Consider the following 22233-nt stretch of genomic DNA (forward strand, 5'->3'; position numbering starts at 1 on the left):
TATGAATTCTCCCATGCCAGCTGCAGTAATCTGAGATCCGACTTCAGGCAACAGTATGCGTGGAATGCACTGCCCCCCCCCCCTTTCTCTCACTATGACAACGTTGGGAGTGGACACCTGGTTACCAAGCCCACAAACTCTGATCATGTGAGCAATGGTTGTAATGGTTGTAAGTGTGAGGACTGGTCATAAAAGGGGTGGGGTGTTGCCGGCATTACTGCTGATTCAATGCAAGAGCAATTTTGCTCTCCGCGCATGTGTGCAGTTGCCCATAAATAGGTCTGCGCATGCGCAGAACATTAGAAATGAAAAAAACACATGCTGCGCCAGCTGGGGAACTGATTCAGGGGTGTGGCAGGCCTGGGTCGCTGCTGGTTCCAGTGACCCAGGCTGGCAAACCACTACCGGTTCGGCTGAACTGGTCCGGTCCAGTAGGAACTCACCTCTGAGTCATATGTCACTTTTTTCAGTGGTAGTGTAACTTTGAATGATTGTAAGTTGAGGACTATTTATATTCTCTCTATGAGTGTTCTGAGACAAAGATACAGCCAGAAGTTCAGAAGGAGAGGATGAAGAGGAAGAAGGAGGAGGAGGAGGATTAACAGAAGATGCATTAACAGATTAACAGAGTTGGAAGGGACCTTGCTGGTTGGAAGGGTCATCTAGTCCAACCCTCTGCCCAAGCAAGAGGAGGAGGAGGACAAAGAGAAGGACAAAGAGGAGGAGGAGGAGGAAGAGAAGGAGGAAGAAGAAGAGAAGGAGAAAGATGAAGAAAAGAAAGACAAAGAGGAAGAAGAGGAGGAGGAGGAGGAGGAGCAAGAGGAGGGCAAAGAGGATGAAGAAGAGGAGGAGGAGAAGGACAAAGAAGATAAAGAGGAAGAAGAGGAGGAGAAAGAGGAGGAGGAGGACAAAGAGAAGGACAAAGAGGAAGAAGAGGAGGAGGAGGAGGAAGAGGAGGAGGAAGAAGAGAAGGAGGAAGAGAAGGAGGAGGAGGGCAAAGAGAATGAAGAAGAGGAGAACAAGAAGGACAAAGAGGAAGAAGAGGAGGAGGGGGAAGAAGAGAAAAAAGAGAAGGAGGAAGATGATGAAGAAGAGAAGGAGGAGGAGGAGGAAGACAACAACGGTGGGATCCTTGGTGCTCTTTGAACTTGGCTGCTTTCTTGCAGACAATTCATTACCAAATTAAGTCACATTATCAATGTTAGAAGGGGGTGGGGTTCATGGAGAAGAGGAGGAGGAGGAGGAGAGAATGTGATGTGATCTTACCTCTTGTCACTGGCATAAGGCGCTTTGCCTCCGAGGGCAAACCAAAACTCAGCTGGTTCCTGTCCTTCCATAACGGTCTGTTTGTCCCACTTGGAGATGATATCGGCCACAGTCTTTGCCATCTCTCGCTCATCCCCACTGCAGCCCTAATAGAAAACCCAGGTCAAGGTGGATTTAGTCACTGCGCCCTCTTCCCAAAGCCCATCATCCTTTAAGGCAAGTGGATAATCGTCCTTCCAAAGCCACTCCTAGTTCCTTACACTTCAAATTTTTTGAAACCTCTTCTGTAGGTGTGGCCTGCTTTCCAGGTCCAGTGGTGGAACCTTTTCTAACCGGTTCAGTAGATTTGACGAACCGGTTCTACCGAATAAGTGCGAACCGGTAGGAACCCACCTCTGTTACACTTCCTGAAGCTCTCAGATGTTCTCTGATCCCAAAAATGTGAGCAGACGCTTGCAAAACATGACAGAAGAACAGATGGACGTTCTCCTTATAGCTTCTAAATCACTACCTTGCTCTCCCCCATTGATACAAGAGAATTATAAAGAACATCAAAGAAGGACCTTTCACAGGCACATATGGATTTGATTTTTCTTCCCTATGTGCAAAAGTTCCACAGATTAACAGAGCTGGAAGGGACCTTGTAGGTCATCTAGTCCAAACCCCTCCCCCTCATCCAAGCAGGAGACCCTACACCATTTCTGACAGATGGCAGTCCAGTCTCTTCTTGAAAGCCTCCAGTAATGAAGCTCCCACAACTTCCAAAGGCAACTTCTATTCCATGGGTTGATTGCTCTCACCGTCAGAAAAATTCCTCCTTATTTTTCAGCTTCAATCTCTCCTGGGTCAGTTTTCATCCATTGTTCCTTGTCTGGCCTTTGGGTGCTTTGGAAAATAGCTTGACCCCATTCCTCTCTGGGGCAACCCCTCAAATATTGCAACAATGCTATCATGTCTCACCTGCCACATCGTACTTGGTAAAGGTCTCGGTAAATGGGAGAAATAAAGTGCACATTTCCCATTTTAAAAAAAATGGCAGAAGATATAAAATTGTTTTGTTATTGGAAAGACACAGGTTGACAGATGGAAGAATATAACTTAAAACTAGTTAAACAGTGGAATTTAGTGATAATAGATATAATTAAATAAATAATTGATAATGATAATAATGTATACAATGTGTAATGTTATGATAAGTAATAACTGGATATGAATATTGAATGATACCCATGAAAGGAAGATTAGAAATCCTTTTGGATTATATACAAAGTTTAATAAAAAAGAATTAAGTCAGATACAGTTAAGTTTTGATTATTAGGGGGGAAATGTTATGATACAGGATATAGTCAAATAAAGGAGGGATAATGATGACAACCTATATATATATATATATGAGTATAATATAAGGAAACTAGATGAAAATTGCCAACAGTTATTTGGAAAGGAGGATTAGAAAAGTTTGTTATTAAATATTATGGATGTTTAGCTAGAACAGGACATAAGGATTCAGTGTTATTGAAGGATTTTAGAAATATTAAATGAAATTCCAGTATGTGGTTATGTATTAACTCTTGGTATATTTTATGATGAAGGACGTTTAAATAATTATAGTCAAATAAAAATGTAGGTATAAGGGTAACGAGTTAAAATACTTGAGTTAATATGAATTATGCTTGATGACTGTGGAAGAGATGCACGAAAACCTTTTGTAACCAACTGATACACTTTCTACAGTATGCAAGAAGGAAGATTTTACGTGTTGTGTTTGTTTTGAAAATAAAAATAAATTCTATTAAAAAAAAATCAAACTGACTTGTTTCCGGCCAGAGGATTTGACAGATATGTTCAACAACAACAACGAAGAATGTGACTGGCATAGTTCCTTACCACTTTGAGATGGCTTAAAGTCAAAACTGTAGCTTACCTTCTAAACATGCTTTAAAATAGTTTTCAAAAATTCAAACCGCTCTTTCCCCGTGCAAGAAAGATAAAAATTCATAGATGAACCATAAGTATTGCCATTTATAGATAATTAAGGGTAATGTAATCCAAGATATGGAAAAATGGAGAGGGAACATGAGATATACTTACAATGGGAAACTATTGAGATTTGAAGACAGAATCACAAGGTGGGGGAGTGTAAGGATGCATTGTTATATAATGACAAAAATAGCTGGGAATTATAACCAGGTCTACATCTCGGCCAAAATGAGGCAAGGCTAAGGTTAAAAGAATAATGACTATATATGTATACTTTGTTTTCTCTCTTTAAAAAAGAAGAAGAAGATATTGTCAGGCCTGCAATTATATACCTTTTAGAATTTTGGCCTGCCACACTTTCGCTTATTTCGTTATGCTTTTCCATTAGTGTAGTAGTTGGGAGGGGGGAATAGAAAGGAGTAGGATTGTGGAATGTTGTCATTCTTTTCTAGAAGACCAAGGTCATCTTTTGTCTCCGCACTTTTACACCTGACCGGAAGCAGCTGGGTGGAGATGCCAGCGTGGAAGAAGATGATGGATTTGTGGGTGTAGGGACAAGATCATGAACTTTTAACTGGGTGGAATCCCAGGAAGCTCTTTAGAATTGGGATTCCACAGATGTGCTAAGATGTCTGATTTATTAAATTGGAACTTTAAGGATTATTTTGCCTTGGACTCTGATTTAATTCTACATGATACTTGGAACACTGACAGATATATGTTAAAATTAAATATGTATATTGAAAAGGAATTATAAATACCATCAGCATAAAATGGAGCTTGCTCAGAAGCTGAAATACACCAAGTAAATGAGAGGAAGAGTGTGAAGTAGAGGAGAGAGGTAAGGGAAGAAGAGAGGGATAGGAGAGAGAGTGGGGGGGAAGAGGAGGAGAGACAGGAGGAGTGGAAAGGGGAGAGAGGAGAAAGAAAGAGGAAAGGGAAGTAGAGAAGGAAAAGATGACAGAGGGGAGAAAGGAGATAGAGAGGGGGAGGAGAGAGGGAGAAGAAAGTGATGGATAAAAATATGGTGTATGGAGAGCAGAAGAGCCAATAATTGCTTTTGGGAGTTAATGGTAAGACTAATTGATGCAAGCAATACGATGTTGGCTATGTAATAGCATACATGTGGTTGTATGTTATGAAAATGGAAAAAGAAACCTTTAAAAAAATTCATAGATGATAAGTTTCCTACCAACTTACATCATCAACCTATTCAGCATTGTCCTATAATGCAGGAGCCCCCAAATCCAGGGCTGCGCACTGGTACCCAGTTAGGAACTGAGCGGGTTTTTTTTAAAAAATAAATTATTTATTTATTTATTTATTTCCAAAACAAATATATATTGTAAAAAGTATATCAGCTGGTTACAAAAAGCTTTTGTGCATCTCTTCCGCCGTCATCAAATATAATTCATATTAATTCAAATATCTTAACTCAAATATTTACTATATTAACATCATCATACCTCCACTTTTATTTGACTACAGTTATTTAAACAGCCTTCATCCTTAAATATACCAAGATTCAATCCATAACCACATGCTGGCATTTCATTTACTTATTTGCAAAATCCTCCATTAACATTAAGTCCTCGTATCCTGTTTTAGCAAAACATCCATAATATTTAATACCAACGTTTTCTAATCCTCCATGTATATAATTTATTATCATTATCCTTTCTTTATTTAACTATATCCTATATCATAGCATTTCCCCCCTATTAGTTAAAATTTAACTGTATATAGTTTTGTTGGAACTGAGCGGTGGAAGCAGTGGTGGTATTCAGCTGGTCTGGAACTGTTTCTAAGCCACGTGCATGTGTGCAAGCCACGTGTGCAAGCAAAGCACATGCATGGAAGGCCGCACACATGCATGGAAGGCCAATGGTACACTGTAATTATGTGAAACCCACCTCTGCGAACAAGTGAAGCAAATCTTCATCTGTGCAAAAATGGTATCTAGGCACAGCAGAAAACCACCACCCCCCTTCCAACTACAATTACAACTACAATTGAGCCCAACATTTCTGTTGCTGAGTGAGACAGTTGTTAAGTGAATCTTTCCCCATTTTACAACCTTTCTTGCCACCGTTGTTAAGAGAATCAGTGCAGCTGTTAAGTTAGTAATATGGTTGTTAAGTGAATCTGGGTTCCCCACTGATTTTGCTTGCCAGAAAATGCAAATGCCATAAATGCAAGTCAGTTGCCCATTGATCAGAATTCAGATGGTTGGCAATTGACTCGTATTTATGACATTTGCAGTTTCTGGCCAAACAAAAGTCAATGAGGAATCCAGATTCACTTAAACAACCATGTTACTAACTGGATGCTGCAGTGGTCGTAGGTGTGAGAACCAGCCATAAGTCAGTTAACGGCTGTAAACCTAGGACTACCTACATCTGGATGCTCCTTCACTGACTGCCCCTTGCAAGCAGAAAGCTAGTGCTTCAAGATCATACTTTGCTAGCGATGAGCCAGATATCTTGAAAAACTAATTTTCCGTAGCCACACGTGTCTTTGATGTTTTGCAAGCGAGGCAGGTACAAATATCTCCATAATTACTGGAAGCCAAACAAAATCCAGTAATGAGATCAATTAACCCACAGCCTTGTCAACTTTAATAATTATATGTTCGATAGATATGCAGCCTGTTGGAACTAGTATCCTTCCTGAAAATAATACCTCTTTTTAATCTTGTCCACAGGGGGGAAAAGATACCTTGAGGGAATGAAGGTGTAGTGCTCTTTTCTCTCTCTTCTCAAGGTATTTTATTTTGTTCGGACAGACCATGCCCATGATGGTGAACCTATGGCACGCTTGCCACAGGTGGCACACGGAGCCCTGTCTGCAGGCATGAGAGTCGTCGCCCCAGCTGAGCTCCACTCCACACGCGTGTGCACCTCCAGCCGCCCAGCTGATTTTTGGGCCTCTGTCACACATGCGGGAGATGTGAACACATGTGGAGGGAAGCGGGGGGGGGTCACACACGCATGTGCGGGGGAACACAGGAGTGTGTAGCATGCCCCCTGCCTTGTGCACCATTTCTGGTCCCAGGGGGATTCAGGGAGGCCTGCTAGGCCCAAAGCGGAGTGCGTGGGGGGGGGACGCACATGCACAGGGGAGTGGGGCGCATGTGTGTGACATGTGTGCATTGCACTATGGATGTGGGCATATGTGTGTGCTATCGTGTGTATGCGCACTTTTGGCACATGAGGACAAAAAGGTTAGGCATCACTGGACTACGCCATCAATTCATAAGGAATTAGTTCCGGCAACTCTGGCTTTTCTTTGCCATTGGGGGGCTTCTCTTGGAGGGGCAGGCTGGCATTTTAACTAAAACCAAGTTTCCTTTCCCTTTGCTTCCTTTCCCTCCCTTTCATTGCAAAAAACTCTCTTTGCTCCTAGGATGCTTAACGTGTTCAAGGCGCACATTGATTCTCTTTGCAAGGGTCTTGCCTGTAACCTCCTTGTTCACGATAATGCCCACAGCATGCTGAGTAATGTTATATACCCATGATGGCAAACCTATGGCACGCCTGCCACAGGGGGCATGCAGAGCCATTCCTGAAGGCACGCGAGGTGTTGCCCAGGCCAGCTCCAGCGCGCATGTGCGCGTTGGCAAGCTTATTTTCGGCCTTGATTTTCAGCCATTTTTCTTCCTCCGGAAGGGCAACAAACCTCCCAATGTGCAAACCGGAAGTCTGTTCCAGAACTTCCGGTTTGCCCGTCGGGCTGTTTTATTCCCCCCCACGGAAGCTGCAGGGGGCAAAAACCATCCCAATACGCCTCCCGGAAGTCCGGAAGCTTCAGTGAGGCCTGCATGCATACATGCGGGATTGCTGGGGTTTATACGCGCATGTGTGTGTGGGATGGACGCATTGCACTATCGGTGTGGGCACATGCACACGTGACACCACCACCCCAGTGACCTCCGCTTTTGGCACACCTCAACAAAAAGATTTGCCGTCCCTGTTATATACTCTTTCGGTCTTGCCATGGTAACATTTGTGGGTTATGCCTTTTTTGAACTGTCCCCGTGCCCTTAATACCCACAATATCATCCTTCTTCTAGACTCGCATGTAGTTAGCAAGAAGTCGCCTACCATGTTTGCGAAAGGGTCTTTGAGAACATATAAGACGTCCCTCTCCTCTTTCCCTTTGTGTTTGTCATCTTGATCGATTGCTGCCAGAGGCCAAAAACAGAAAACAAAAAAACCCAGGTGTAGCACTCTTAATTCATTTACCTTTCCACACCACAGGTAACACACTTGGTTGGTCTTGAGAAGAAAGACATCGTTGGAGTTGAGAGAGGATGCTCGGGCCGGGACCTCAACCGTTTTGGTGTTTAATTCGTTGGTCCCTCTCACTTGGAAGAGCTGGATGCCTGCTTCGGGCTCTGCCTTCTGACCGCGACTGATGCCTCCCTAGAAAAGTCAACCCGATGATGAATAGCAATAGCAATAGCAGTTAGACTTATATACCGCTTCATAGGGCTTTCAGCCCTCTCTAAGCGGTTTACAGAGTCAGCATATTGTCCCCAACAATAATCCGGGTCCTCATTTTACCCACCTCAGAAGGATGGAAGGCTGAGTCAACCTTGAGCCGGTGAGATTAGAGCCGCCGAACTGCAGATAACAGTCAGCTGAAGTGGCCTGCAGTACTGCACCCTAACCACTGCACCACCTCGGCTCTTCTGATGAAATATGGTGACCCACAACCAAACATTGTAAGTGCCAAAAAGATGGATGCTGTACGATGCTTTTCCCCAATGAGATGGAAACGGGGGTGTTGTAGATCAGAGGTGGGGAACTAATCCCCCTTTTATGACTTGTGGATTTCAGCTCCCAGAATTCCATGCGGGCTCAGGTATTCTGGGAGTTGAAGTCCACAAGTCGTAAAAGGTCCATAGTTCCCCACCGCTGTGATGAAGTCCACCCCACGAGGCAAAGGAAATCCCTAAGAGAGACCATTCTGATCAACGTCTGCATAGCTTCAAGCCACAAGGTTGAGGAACACCGGTATCCCCAATAAGCTGTTGCTTCCTACCCAATAAAGTAAACAAGATCAGTCACCTTTTTCCCAGCAACAAAAGAGCATCTATGTAATGACAGGATACGCCATCCACATGTTTTGGGCAACAGTGTAGGAAGTTAAAACCCACCCCTCTCCTAGAAAAATGAAATATCCTGGGGAATATTTAAAAAGGCAGAATATTATATTTCCCAGGATGAGAAAAGGGAGAAACATGTTTTAAGGACAAAGTAGCTCCTTGCAGCTCCCTGCCCCCTCCCCACCTTTGTCAAAGAGCCATTAAAACCTGAGCTAGTCTGTTCTACACAACAAAGGTGAGATTAGCCTACATAAACTCACCACAAGGCACCTGGGAAAATTACATCAGCCAGCAAGGCATTCAAATTTGGACTCAAAGCACAGCCTAGAGAGTTGCCCCTGCATAGCCCCACGGGAGTCTGACAACCAGTCAGAATACAAGATCAAGATCAAAGGCCGGGGGGGGGGATAAAACCAGGGACTTTCAGCATCTCTGCCTCTTATTTTCTTCTTCACCCAACATCCGGAAGCATCTGATCCCCCTTTTTTCTGTTCAGGAGTTCAATGTCCACCATTAAACCGTCTTTCCAAGCAGCCTCCATGTTTCCAGTGTCTTTTCCCCCACTTGGAACTGAACCCAGATGGGGCATTTCTTCCAACCATAGTCTACCAGAGATGAAAAGAGAAGCAAAGGAAGGCTCATCTTCTGCAACACGAAGGTCTTGCAAAGACCGTTTGTACCTCATAAATGATCAAATTTCCCTTGAAGATAGCCAGGAAGTGACGGGGCTCCTTCCCCATTGTCACTCGGACCTGGACTGGCTCATCCCCATATTTCCTGTCCAGCTCCACAGCATTGATAGCGCAAGCCGTAACTTCGTCCACTGAAGCATGGCGGCCCTAGGGAGGAAGAGATTGAATTGGAACTCTCTTTTCCAAGGTCCAAAGAAGGAGCAAAAAAATGGCCAGTTGTCCCAAGTTTGAGAATTGTCAGGAACACATAGAAGAAGTTAAGAAGATCCGCTGAATCGAGCCAAGGTCCATTACTGACCAGCATTCAGTTTCTTCATCTAGATCAATGTTTCTCAACCTTGGCAACTTGAAGATGCCTGGACTTCAACTCCCAGAATTCCCCAGCCAGGCTGGGGAATTCTGGGAGTTGAAGTCCAGGCATCTTCAAGTTGCCAAGGTTGAGAAACACTGATCTAGATGTTCCTTGATTGCTCCCAAGGAGAAAACCTTTGGTCCTTCAAACTAAGGAAGACCTATGACCACCATGATGGCGAACCTATGGTATGCATGCCATAGGACGCACTGCAGAGCCCTCTCTGCAGGCACCCGAGCCATCGCCCGGTTCCACTGCACATACACGCACACCTCTGCTGGCCAGATGATTTTTGGGTCTCTGCTGCTAATCGGGAGACGCGCTCACATGCGCAGGGGCATAAGGGTCACTCACGTGGGGGGGGGGAGAACACATGGGGGGGGTTCAGCACCCTCCCACCTTGTGGCCCGTTTTTGGTCTCAGAAGGCTTCAGGGAGGCCTGCTAGGCCCAAAATGGGCTGTGAGGAGGTGTAGTGACCCCCCACAGTCCATTTATGGTCTCAGGAGGCTTCAGGGAGGCCTGCTAGGGCCAAAATGGGCCGTGGGGAGATGTAGTGACCCCCCACAGTTCATTTATGGTCTCAGGAGGCTTCAGGGAGGCCTGCTAGGCCCAAAATGGCCCGTTGGGAGGTGCAGTGACCCCCCACAGTCCATTTATGGTCTCAGGAGGCTTCAGGGAGGCCTGCTAGGGCCAAAATGGGCTGTGGGGAGGTGCAGTGACCCCCCCACAGTCCATTTATGGTCTCAGGAGGCTTCAGGGAGGCCTGCTAGGCCCAAAATGCTCGGCCCAAAACAGGCCGCGGGGAGAGGTTGCGTGCTCATGCGCAGGAGGAGCATGGAGGAGTGTCACGCCCATATTGCATTACGGGTGTGGACACGCAAAGACAAAAAGATTAGCCATCACTGACCTATGAAGACACCTATTGGTCCTCTGGAACAGGCTGACCCAAATTGGAGATAAACTCAAACTCTTCAAAACTCATCGACCTGACTTCTCTAAATTTACCATTATTGTGCTTTAAGGTCAGGGATCATCAACTTATCTCATGTCTAATTATGGTTAATTATGCGCTGAGTGAAGAAAAAAAAAACATTAGTCTTCAACTTAGGGTCATTTATTTAATGACTATTCGGAGTTACGATAGGGTGAAAATCTGGGTGCATCTTATACACTGAATACACTGAAACCCCACCCCCTTCACCAAAATGGCCCTGAATAGTCTTTAGGAGGCTTTGAGAGTGCTCCTGGGTGCTGGAGAGGGCAGAAATGAGTGAAAAATGGGCTTTTTTGCTCGTTTTTACACCCCCAGCCCCTAGGAGCACTCCAAAATAGCCTCTAAAAAGGCTATGCATGCCCTTTTGAGGGGAGAAAACAGGCCGATTTTTGGGAGGTCTGCAGAGTGCAATTTTTTTTTTAATTTGCCTCTTCAAAATCTTGGTGTGTTTTATACTCCAAAAAATACAGTTGTCCCTTGGTATCTAACATTAGCCAATTTGATTCTGACAGAACCTTGAATCCTGTGTTTCCAGCTTTCAGCCGATCCCAAGACTGGTGACCATCTAAAAAATAGGAGACGAACATATCACATGGGCTACAATCCTTCCACCATCACTACTATTTTTTTTACTTACCTGCCACATGTAGATAATGTAATGAGGTCGGCCTGACTTCGTGTAGGTGTACAAGACCAGGTAAGCGTCACCTCCATAAAACTGGCCATAAGTCTTGGGGTTAACGGGAACCATCTCGCGATTCTCAATCCGCCATATCTGAAACAAACCCCAGATGCAGCATTCACACAAAATGAACAATTCAAAACGGGCAATTATTACCAGACAAAAGGCTAAAGAAGGAAGAATAGAATAGCAGAGTTGGAAGGGACCTTGGAGGTCTTCTAGTCCAATCCCCTGCCTAGGCAGGAAATCCTATACCATTTCAGACAAATGGCTATCCAACATCTTCTTAAAGACTTCCAGTGTTGGGGCATTCACAACTTCTGAAGGCAACTTCTGTTCCACTGATTAATTGTTCTGTCAGGAAATTTCTCCTTAGTTCTAAGTTGCTTCTCAGAGGCTGGAAGCGGCCCGTTTTTTGACTTCTAGTGGGCCCAGTAGGTCCGTTTTTCACCCTCCCCAGGCCCCAGAGGCTTGGGAAGGGTGAAAAATGGCCCAACACGCAAAGTGGAAGTTTGGGAACGGACTTCTGGGTTGCCCATTGGGCCGTTTTTCTCTCTCCGGAGGATTCAGGAGGCTTCCTTGAAGCTTCCGGAGGGCGGAAAACAGCCCAACGCAGAAACCAGAAGTCAGTTCCCAAACTTCCACTTTGCGTATTGGGTGGTTTTTCGCCCTCCAGTGGGCAAAAAATGGCTGAAAATCAAGGCCAAAAATCAGCTGGCCAGCTGGAGCTGACAGGCCAACGCCTCGCGTGCCCTCAGAAATGGCTCCGTATGCCACCTGTGGCATACGTGCCATAGGTTTGCCATTATGGGTCTAGTAGTTAAGGCACCAGGCTGGAGAATAAGTGACTGTGACAGTGGTGGGTTGCAGGCAGTATGCCCTGGTATGTGTGTACCAGAGCCTGCGTGGAGCACCGGATACCATTCTGGTACGGTGCTCCGGAGGGCCACCCGCCTTCCCCAGCTCCTTACTTGTCTTTTAAGGCTTCTGTGCTTGCCGAGTACAGCGCCTGCATGCCACTCCGCGGAGCAGCTGGAGCATCGCGGAGGCTCATGGAGGCGCTAAGACACATGCGTGCTGCATACATCCATGTGAACGCTGCCCCGCTGATCCGGAACCCAGCACTGGACTATGAGTTTAAGTCCCACCTTAGGCAGGAAAGCCAGCTGGGTGAATTTTTCGGGCACCAAACCAGGAAACCCACCCCCACCCCTCTTTCCATCTGTTGCTTCTCGTCCTGCCTTCAGGTGCTTTGGAGAACAAGTGGGCATCCTATTCTTTGGGGCAGCTCCTCAGATATTGGGATATTGCTATCATGTCCTTGACTGTTTTACTTCTTGCCTTGCCTTGTAAGTTAAGGATATATCTATATCTGGGAGAGCAAAAAAGCTCTCCCACCTCCACTTTGCCAGAAGACTAATGAACGATGCCGCTGGCCTGGTGAACCTCCCTTAGGGTGTCCTGCTCTCAGGCTGGCCTCTTGCAAACAAAAACACTTTCTGGATTGCCCAGGAGAGCTGCAGTCCCAGAAGACCATCTTGGACCAAGGCCAAGGGGAAGGAGGATGCCAAAGGTGGAAAGAAACAGACTGGCAGCTGCTCAGCTTGTTAAATCAGACCACTGCAGAACGTGCCAGATGTCAGATGGCCTCAGGGGAGAAGATGCCATATGGGTCATCCTGTCTAGCACACCCCCTTATGGGTAGTCCTTGACTTACAACAGTTCATTTAGTGACCCTCTGAAGTTGCAACGGAACTGAAAAACAAGTGGTTTACGACTGTTTTTCATTATGTATGACCAGGGGTGAAATCCAGCAGGTTCTGACAGGCTCTGGAGAACTGGCAGTGGAAATTTTGAGTAGTTCGGAGAACCGGCAAATATCACCTCTGGCTGGCCCCAGAGTGGGGTGGGAATGGAGATTTTGCAATATCTTTTCCCCTGGAGTGGGGAGGGCATGGGGATTTTGCAGTATCCTTCCCCTGGAGTGGGGTGGGAATGGGGATTTTGCAGTATCCTTCCCCTGGAGTGGTGAGGGAATGGGGATTTTGCAGTATCCTTCCCCTGGAGTGGGGAGGGAATGGGGATTTTGCAGAATCCTTCCCCTGGAGTGGGGAGGGAATGGAGATTTTGCAGTATCCTTCCCCTGGAGTGGAGAGGGAATGGGGATTTTGCAGTATCCTTCCCCTGGAGTGGAGAGGGCATGAGAATTTGCAGAATCCTTCCCCTGGAGTGGGGAGGGCATGGGGATTTTGCAGTATCCTTCCCCTGGAGTGGGGAGGGAATGGAGATTTTGCAGTATCCTTCCCCTGGAGTGGAGAGGGAATGGAGATTTTGCAGTATCCTTCCCCTGGAGTGGTGAGGGAATGGGGATTTTGCAGTATCCTTCCCCTGGAGTGTGGAGGGCATGGGGATTTTGCAGTATCCTTCCCCTGGAGTGGGGAGGGAATGGAGATTTTGCAGTATCCTTCCCCTGGAGTGGAGAGGGAATGGGGATTTTGCAGTATCCTTCCCCTGGAGTGGAGAGGGCATGAGAATTTGCAGAATCCTTCCCCTGGAGTGGGGAGGGCATGGGGATTTTGCAGTATCCTTCCTCTGGAGTGGGGTGGGAATGGAGATTTTGCAGTATCCTTCCCCTGGAGTGGAGAGGGAATGCGGATTTTGCAGTATCCTTCCCCTGGAGTGGGGAGGGCATGAGAATTTACAGCATCCTTCCCCTGGAGTGGGGAGGGAATGGGGATTTTGCAGTATCCTTCTCCTGCCACGCCCACCAAGTATGATGGTTGCAGTGGCCGGGGAATTCTGGGAGTTGAAGTCCGCCAGGCTTAAAGTTGTCAAGGTTAGAGACTTAGAATGTACTCTGTAGAGATTAATATTCTTTGTCATGAATCTTTTTGTTTAAAAACTTATGTTATATATAAGGTTATCATAAATAATTATAATTAATTATAATAGGCTACAGTTCCCATTGTCATTTTGTTCTGTTATTCTTGTTAGTCATATTCCCTAATAAATAAATGATCACAGTTTTTTAAGTTAATGGTACAGAACAGTTATTTCTTCTAAAAGGCAAAAACATTATAAATGATCCTTGACTTACAGCATTTCATTTAGTGACTGTTCATTTGTGACCATTGCATATTAAAAAATGGGACTTACAACCACTCCTCGCACTTACTGTAGGGAAAGCGGGATTCACTTAAGGACCGCATGGTTCACATAACAAAAAGGTCACAAAATTTGATTGCAACTCATTTAGCAAGAGCCTGGCTTAACAACACAAGTTCTGCTGTCATGGTTGTAAGTCAAGAACTTTAAATATCCCACCTCAATTTTCCCAGAGGCATCGTCGGCCATTCTCTCTTCAGCGGCCACTTCTGGTGACATGTACAATTGAGTGATGTCAAATTTCGCTTGGTCTATTTTGGCTGCACATAAGACAAGAATACACAACTTCAACAAAGTAGGCCCTTGGAAATTTTTCTTTCTCTTTTAATTAAACATTTTTATTGTTTTATATCACAAATTCGATTTCTGTATTGAACGGTGTGTTTTCTAGGTGTCCAATGTGTTAAAATATAAACATCATCATAATCATTACAATCTTGTACCTCTAAACATATTATGCGATAATATCAATCATTATTGAAAAGTATAAGGTAAAGGTTCCCCTTAGAACATTGTATGTGCTAGTCGTTCCTTACTCTAGGGGGCGGGGTTCATCTCCATTTCAAAGCCGAAGAGCCAGCGCTGTCCGAAAATGTCTCCGTGGTCATGTGGCTGGCATGACTCAATGCCGAAGGCGCACAGAACACTGTTCCTTCCCACCAAAGGTGGTTCCTATTTTTCTACATACATTTTTACGTGCTTTCAAACTGCTAGGTTGGCGGAAGCTGGGATAAGTAATGGGAGCTCACACCTTTACGCGGCGCTAGGGATTCGAACTGCTGAACTGCCAACCTTTCTGATCAACAAGCTCAGGCATCTTAGCCACTGAGCCACCATGTCACTTCATTGAAAATAGCAATAGCAATAGCAGTTAAACTTATATACCGCTTCATAGGGCTTTCAGCCCTCTCTAAGCAGTTTACAGAGTCAGCATATCGCCCCCCCAACAACAATCCGGGTCCTCACTTTACCCACCTCGGAAGGATGGAAGGCTGAGTCAACCTTGAGCCGGTGAGATTTGAACAGCCGAACTGCAGAACTGCAGTCAGTTGAAGTAGCCTGCAGTGCTGAATTTAACCACTGTGCCACCTTGGCTCTAGTATCCTATCCTATCTTCCATTATAATATCAATTACCCTTATTTTTCAGAGTCTCCCCCCTAAAAAAGAGTGAAAATTTTGGGTGCGTCTTATACACTAAATGTAGCTCCACCCACCCACCCACCAGCCCCAAACCTTTGGCCTCTGCCTCCCAGCAATTTACCTCCTTGCAGCAAAGTGGGGCTTGTGGAGGCTTCAATAGTCTATAATAGTCCCTGCAGCCTGAAACAGCTGATGATGGGAGAAATTGAAAGTGAAACTTGCTGTTTGCTCCACTTGGCAAATTGCTGGGAGTCAGATTCTTTTTTTCTTGTGCTAATCAGACTGTTTGCTGTTTGCTGCAAGGAGGGAAGTCAATAACTATAAATGCCTATAGAATGCTCAAATTGTTAGACTTGTTTTTTAAAGACTGCTTTATTATTGTTCTAGACAGTTTAACAAAATGAAGAAGCTTTTTAAAATAAATGCTTAATCTGAAGAGGCCCAGCGCTATTGTATCTTCTTTTAAATAGCAGAGAACTAACTATACTTCCAGAAAGCACATCAATTTTAACAGCATCTGTACAACTATAGTCTGAAATGTGAAACTACAAAGTGTATATTGTCTGTACTGTTTGCTGTTCGTTGCAAGGAGGCAAATTGCTGGGAGGAAGAGGCAGATTTCCCCCCCCCTTGTTTTCCTCCCCAAAAGCTAGGTGCGTCTTATACTTCGGAGTGTCTTATACGGTATATAACCATCAAAATATTTACTAATCATTTCTTTTTTCTCATGTAATCCACATTTCAAATAAATACACTCATCTAACCTCTGTATCTGTCGGCTAACCATTGGTAGAAAAGTTCCCAAAGTTCACAAAATATCTCGTATCTTCTTTTACTTTGATTTTTAGAGTTAACCTTTCTATTTCTGCACATTCCAGAATTTTATTTATTTATTTATTTATTTATTTATTTATTTATTTATTTATTAGACTTATATACCGCTTCATAGGGCTTTCAGCCCTCTCTAAGCGGTTTACAATTTATTTATTTTTTTTAGCAAATTGAGTCAGCAACTTGCCCCCATAGTCCGGGTCCTCATTTCACCCACCTCGGAAGGATGGAAGGCTGAGTCGACCTTGAGCCGGTGAGATTTGAACCGCTGAACTGCAGATCACAGTCAGCTAAAGTGGCCTGCAGTACTGCACCCTAACCACTGCGCCACCTCGGCTCCATATTATTATTATAATATTATTATCGGTAGGAGTTTCTTCGTTTTTCCAGTTTTGTGCGTATACAATCATGGCCATTGTTAGACTATGTAAATTTAAATATGTGTTTTAACTTTATTATAATTTCCTGGAATCATGCCCAACAAGAATGTTTCAGGTTTCAAGTCTATGTGTTGTTTTGTCATAGTTTGCAGCCATCTGTGTATTTTTTTCCAGTATTTTGTTTGTGTTTTTTTGCTTTGGGACACGTCCAGCACAAATGATAATAAGAACCTGGTATCTCACTTCATTTCCAACATTTAACAGATTTATTTTTATACACGTTTGCTAATCTTGCAGGTGATACACACCTGTGCTTCTGCATCGTTTTAAGGGAAGGGGAAGCCTAGACGAAGCGTGCACAACATTGCCCAAATCTAATTGTTATGGGATTGAGTGTTACTCCATAGCCCTACTATGTAGGCCAAATCAAAAAGTTAACTCCACAAGAAGTTGTTGATTTATTATTTTATTATTTTTATAGCAGTTAGCAGTTAGACTTATATACCGCTTCATAGGGCTTTCAGCCCTCTCTAAGCGGTTTACAGAGTCAGCATATCGCCCCCGACAACAATCCGGGTCCTCATTTTACCCACCTCGGAAGGATGGAAGGCTGAGTCGACCTTGAGCCGGTGAGATTTGAACAGCCGAACTGCAGAACTGCAGTCAGCTAAAGTAGCCTGCAGTGCTGCACTCTAACCACTGAGCCACCTCGGCTCGTAGTGGCTCGGCTCGAGCCACCTCGGCTCGTGGTAAATTTTAACTTCGAATTTATTTTTTTATTTTGCCATGTTTATGTAGTGTATATTGGTGGTGACCTTTTGAAAGCTGTATGCAACAGAATTTCATTTTAATGTGTACATTCAAAGTGACAATAAAGTTATTATTCCACCCCCCCTCTCTCTGTATATACGTATACGTATACGTAAACGTATACATATACGTATACATATACATATGTATATATATGTTGCATTTGTGCTGATAAATAAATAAAGGGAGACTAGTATAGATCTATTTCAAGCTATTTAGCTCTCATCAGCTAGCCATACCCTTACTGGGATTCGAACCTCAGCTGTTTTTACATGTTAGGCAGTTGTATTAACCTCTAAGCCACAAGCTCTCCTCCCTTATCAACTGAGCCAAGGAAATAATTAAGTGTTATGTCAAAGCACCTGGTATGTCCAAATATGGAAGGGAGCATACTGCTTCCCTTTTGGCTTTCAGCTCCACCCTAGGAGCCTTCCAGGCAGAAAACCATCTGTCTTCCAGTTAGTCTGTCTGCATCTATCTATCTATCTATCTATCTATCTATCTATCTATCTATCTATCTATCTATCTATCTATCTATCTATCTATTCTCTCTCTCTCTATCTATCGATCTGTCGATCTATCATCTATCTCTATCACCATGTTTTCCCCCTTTTCACTTTAGTCATGGATCTGCCTATCTCTATCAAGATCACCTTCCTTAAGGCTCGGGGGTGGGCTGGGGAGGCACCAAATGCCTCCTTTGATGTTCCCCTTCCCGATTCTCTCTGCTGGGTTGACTCTTTAAAAATTGGGAAGGTGGCCATGTTCTTTTCTGCTATGTTTTTTTGCTTTTCAACGTCCCAGTTTAGTCCAGAGTTGTGGCAGTGGTCTCCAACCTTTGTGGATTGGCGGCCCAGCTTTTTTTTTGGGGGGGGGGGGAGAAAGGGAATCTGGGCTACATGAGTGGCAGACTGGCACACATTTGTGTGTGTGTGTGTGTGTGTGTGTGTGTGTGTGTGTGTGTGTGTGTACAGTTCCACTCACAGAAGAGGGAATAGAAGACTTTGGGGTGCCATTCACACAAGTGGATCTGTACATGTATATCTGCCAACCTCTTTCATGGGACAGTTCCAAATAGATCACGGCCCAGTAAGGGGCCAAAGCCAGGGGGTTGGGGACCCCCTTTCTATAGGATTTCCTGGTCATCCCCTCCCTATATAAACTAGGCCCTGATGAGCTTTTGCAAGATCAGCCCAGATTGGCTGATGCTATCATTTGCTGGAGCAAAACCATGGCATTGGGAGAAAATCCCCTTCTCCCCCCCCCCCCCCGCATGGGGATTAAAATAAATGTCAGGTGTGGAAAGGGTTAGGAGCTCCCCCCATCTCACCAATTTTGCCGAGAGAGTAGGCTTTGCCAAGGCCTTGGGTGGCGTATTTGTCTATCCACTTCTGGAAAAGCTGCTTAAACATGGCGGATTCTGCTCCATCATTTACGACTTCTACGTTCGTAGACGAAGGGTAACCTTTGGCTTGGATGAAGCCCTAGGAAGATTCCAGGCCAGAGATAGGGGGGAGAGAGAGAGAAAAGAGAGAGTGGAGAGAAAGAGAGAGAGACAAGAGAGAGAGAAGAAAGAGAAAAGAGAGAGAGAGAGAAGAGAGAGGGGGAGAGAGAAAGAGAAAAGAGAGAGAGAAGAAAGAAAGAGAGAGGGAGGGAAAGAGAGAGAGAAGAGAGAAGAAAAAGGGAGGGAGAGAGAAAGAGAAGAGAGAGAAAAAAGAGAAAAAAGAGGGGGAGAGAGAAAGAGAAAAGAGAGAGAGAAGAAAGAAAGAGAGGGAGGGAAAGAGAAGAGAGAAAGGAAAGAGGGGGAGAGAGAAAGAGAAAAGAAAGAAGAAAGAGAGAGAGGAAGGAAAAGAGAAAGAAAAGAGAGAGTAGAGAGAAAGCGAGAGAGAGGAGAGAGAAAAGAGAGAAGAAAGAGAAAAGAAAGAGTGGGAGAGGGGGGTTATTAATTTATTAACTGCAGTGATTCACTTAACAACTGTGCCAAGAATGGTAATAAAATGCGGCAAAATTCACTTAACAAATCAACTTACAACAGAATCTAGGCTCGGTTGTGGTCGTAAGCCAAGGACTATCTGTACTTGCTATGCTCTTATCCTCCTTACAAACCTGTGAGGTAGGCCTCAGGAGAGAATCATTATTTCCATGAGCAGAAATTCAAATTCAGTGCTCCATGTTACAAGCATAAAGTTATTTCCGTCCTCTCCCTGACAAATCTCCAGTAATTTTATTTGTCTGATTTCTACCTGCATATTTCTGCTGATTCACATGCTAATTTTTTTTTAAAAAAATGTAGAATACAAATTAATATGTTTCTTAAGAGTATTTCAGCATATCACTTACCACTGCCCGACTAAAAGCAGCATTTTTTTCTTCCTTGCTGGATTCTCTTCCTCTCCAGACATAGATTTTCAAACCTCCCTGGTCTATAATGTGACAATCCTAGAGAAGGAGAAGGGGAAGAAGGAAGAAGAAGGGAGACAGGAAGAGATAAGAGAAGATGGACATGGAGGAGAAGGAGATAGTCAATGAGAAGAGGAGAAGGATAAGATAAACGATGAGGAGAAAGAGAAGAAAAAGATAGACAAGAAGGAGAAATTGACAAAGGAGAAAGTGATATGAGAAGACGAAGACAGAGAAGGAGAAAATGAACAAGGAGAAGATAAATGAGGAGGAGGAGGAAAAAGACAATGAGAAGGAGGAGGAGAAGGAGAAGATAGATAAAGAGGAGAAGGAAAAGGAGAAGAAGATTGACAAAGTGAACAAGAAGAAATAAATAGACAATGTGTAGAAGAAAACAAGGAAGGAGAAGATGGACAAGGAGAAGAAGATAAATGAGGAGGAGGAAGAAGAGGAGGAGGAGGAGGAGGAAAAAGACAATGAGAAGAAGGAGGAGAAGACAGATAAAGAGGAGAAAGAGAAGAAGAAGATTGACAAAGCAAACAATGAGAAGTAGATAGACAATGTGAAGAAAAAAACAGGGAAGGAGAAGATAAACAAAGGAGAGAAAAAGAAGGCAATAGACAAGGAAGAGAAGAAGAAGACAGACAAGCAGGAAAAGATTCACCAGAAGGACAAGGAGAAGGTGATAGACAATGGGGAGAAGGAGAAGATTGACAAGGAAGAGAAGAAGATAGACAAGTGGGAGGAGAAGAAGGTTGACAAAGCGAACAAGGAGAAGTAGATAGAGCAGAAGAAAACAGGGAAGGAGAAGATAAACAAAGAGGAGGGAAAAAAAGAAAGAGATAGACAAGGAAGATAAGATTGACCAGGAGGACAAGGGGAAGGAAGGAGATAGACAATGAGAAGAAAGAGGAGGAGGAGATAGACAAGGAGGAGGAGGAAGAGAAAGGAAGGAAGAAAAAACAGATAAGGGAAAGGAGAAGGAGGGGAAGGAAAGGGGAGAAAAATAACACAGGATTTCAGCCAAAGATTCCCAGATCAGAACTGATCTCTTTTACATTGAAATGTCCCTTCTGTGGAGCAGCTGAGCCAAACAATACCAGCTCAGCGGTGGCATCTCTTCTTTACCTCGTGACTCAGGAGGTCTTGGGTGAGAGGCCGCGTTGCAATTTCTTGAACCACGAGATCTTTGCCATTTTCATACACACTGCAGGTAGAAACGGGCAATGTAAATATTTAGGTTTAGGTTTAGGTTTATTAGATTTATATGCCGCCCTTCTCCCAAGGACTCAGGGCGGCGTACAACATTAAAAGAAACACATAATACAAAAGTTTTTTAAAAAATTAAATAGAATATCCCAAACAAACCCTATTGGAATTGACAATAACATTTTTTTTTTTAAAAAATTCGAATTAAAATTAACAGTGATCAATAATTTATTTTGTTTTGTTCAGGCCAGGCTGGCTTGCTGGAAAAGCCAACTTTTTAGGGCGCGTTGGAAGGACCGGAGGTCGGGGATTATACGAAGCTCCGGGGGCAGCTACATTCCAGCTATTTAAATATTTTTATTTAAAAAAAAAACCTTTCTTCATATATTTCTACCTCACTACATTAAGGAGCAAGCAATTAATCAGAAGAGAGTTGGAAGGGACCTCGGGGGGGGGGTCTTCTAGCCAAACCCCCTGTTCAAGCAGGAGACCCTATACCAGTGATGGAGAACCTTTTTTTTGGCTCGCGTGCCCAAAGCGGGGAAAGTGTGTGTGTGTGGGGGGGTCATGCGTGGGCATGCCACATCCATAATGCTATGCGCACGACCCCAGAGCGCATGTGTGCACAACCAGCACTCTCTCCAATTTTTGACATGCTTTGTTTCACCCTCCCCTGGCTCCAGAGGCTTTATAGGCGCCTGGGGAGGGCAAAAACAGCCTTCCCACCCCTGAGGCCCTCCGGAGGCTTCAGGAGCTTCCCCGAAGCCTCAGGAGCGCGAAAAACCAGCCCTACGGGCAAACCAGAAATTTGGGAACGGACTTTTGGTACGTTCCGGCGAAAAATGGCCTCAAAACAAGGCTGAAGTTAGCTGGGCCAGTGCGTGCATGTGCGCTGGCCAGCTGATAGGACAATGCCTCATGTGCCCTGACAAATGGCTCTGTGTACCACCTGTGGCAGGCATGTCATAGGTTCGCCATCATGGCCCTATACCATTTCAGACAAATGCCTGTGCAATCTCTTCTTAAAAGCCTCTGATAATGGAAAAGAACCACAACTTCTGGTGGCAAGCTGTTCCATTGGTTAATTGTCCTCACGGTTAGGAAGTTCCTCCTTCATTCCGGGTTGCTGATCTCCTGGATTAGTTTCCATCCTTTGCTTCTTCTATTGTCTTCTGGTGCTTTGGAAAGTAAGTTGTTCCCCCCCCCCTCTTCTCTGTGGC

At 44.5% G+C, this 22233-nt stretch overlaps 1 protein-coding gene and 1 pseudogene across 3 annotated transcripts in view; both read right to left on the reverse strand.

Annotated features, from left to right (window-relative positions):
- Positions 1–22233, reverse strand: part of VILL (villin like) — a 71011-nt gene that overhangs the window by 12301 nt on the left and 36477 nt on the right. For all 3 annotated transcript variants that reach the window (XM_087712422.1, XM_087712421.1, XM_087712424.1), the window contains exons 8-15: positions 20933–21011; positions 19745–19843; positions 18735–18888; positions 14402–14502; positions 11033–11170; positions 9037–9195; positions 7491–7670; positions 1267–1412 (exon numbers count right to left, since the gene is read on the reverse strand). In XM_087712422.1, coding sequence (XP_087568548.1) covers positions 1267–1412; positions 7491–7670; positions 9037–9195; positions 11033–11170; positions 14402–14502; positions 18735–18888; positions 19745–19843; positions 20933–21011 — 1056 coding nt within the window. The remainder of the gene's footprint in view (positions 1–1266; positions 1413–7490; positions 7671–9036; positions 9196–11032; positions 11171–14401; positions 14503–18734; positions 18889–19744; positions 19844–20932; positions 21012–22233) is intronic.
- Positions 6404–7421, reverse strand: LOC106551003 (large ribosomal subunit protein eL21-like; annotated as a pseudogene).

Source organism: Thamnophis sirtalis, unplaced genomic scaffold (genome assembly GCF_051295495.1).
Source record: "Thamnophis sirtalis isolate CommonGarterSnake01/CBP01778 unplaced genomic scaffold, rThaSir2_p1.2 scaffold_4, whole genome shotgun sequence".
NCBI lineage: Eukaryota > Metazoa > Chordata > Lepidosauria > Squamata > Natricidae > Thamnophis > Thamnophis sirtalis.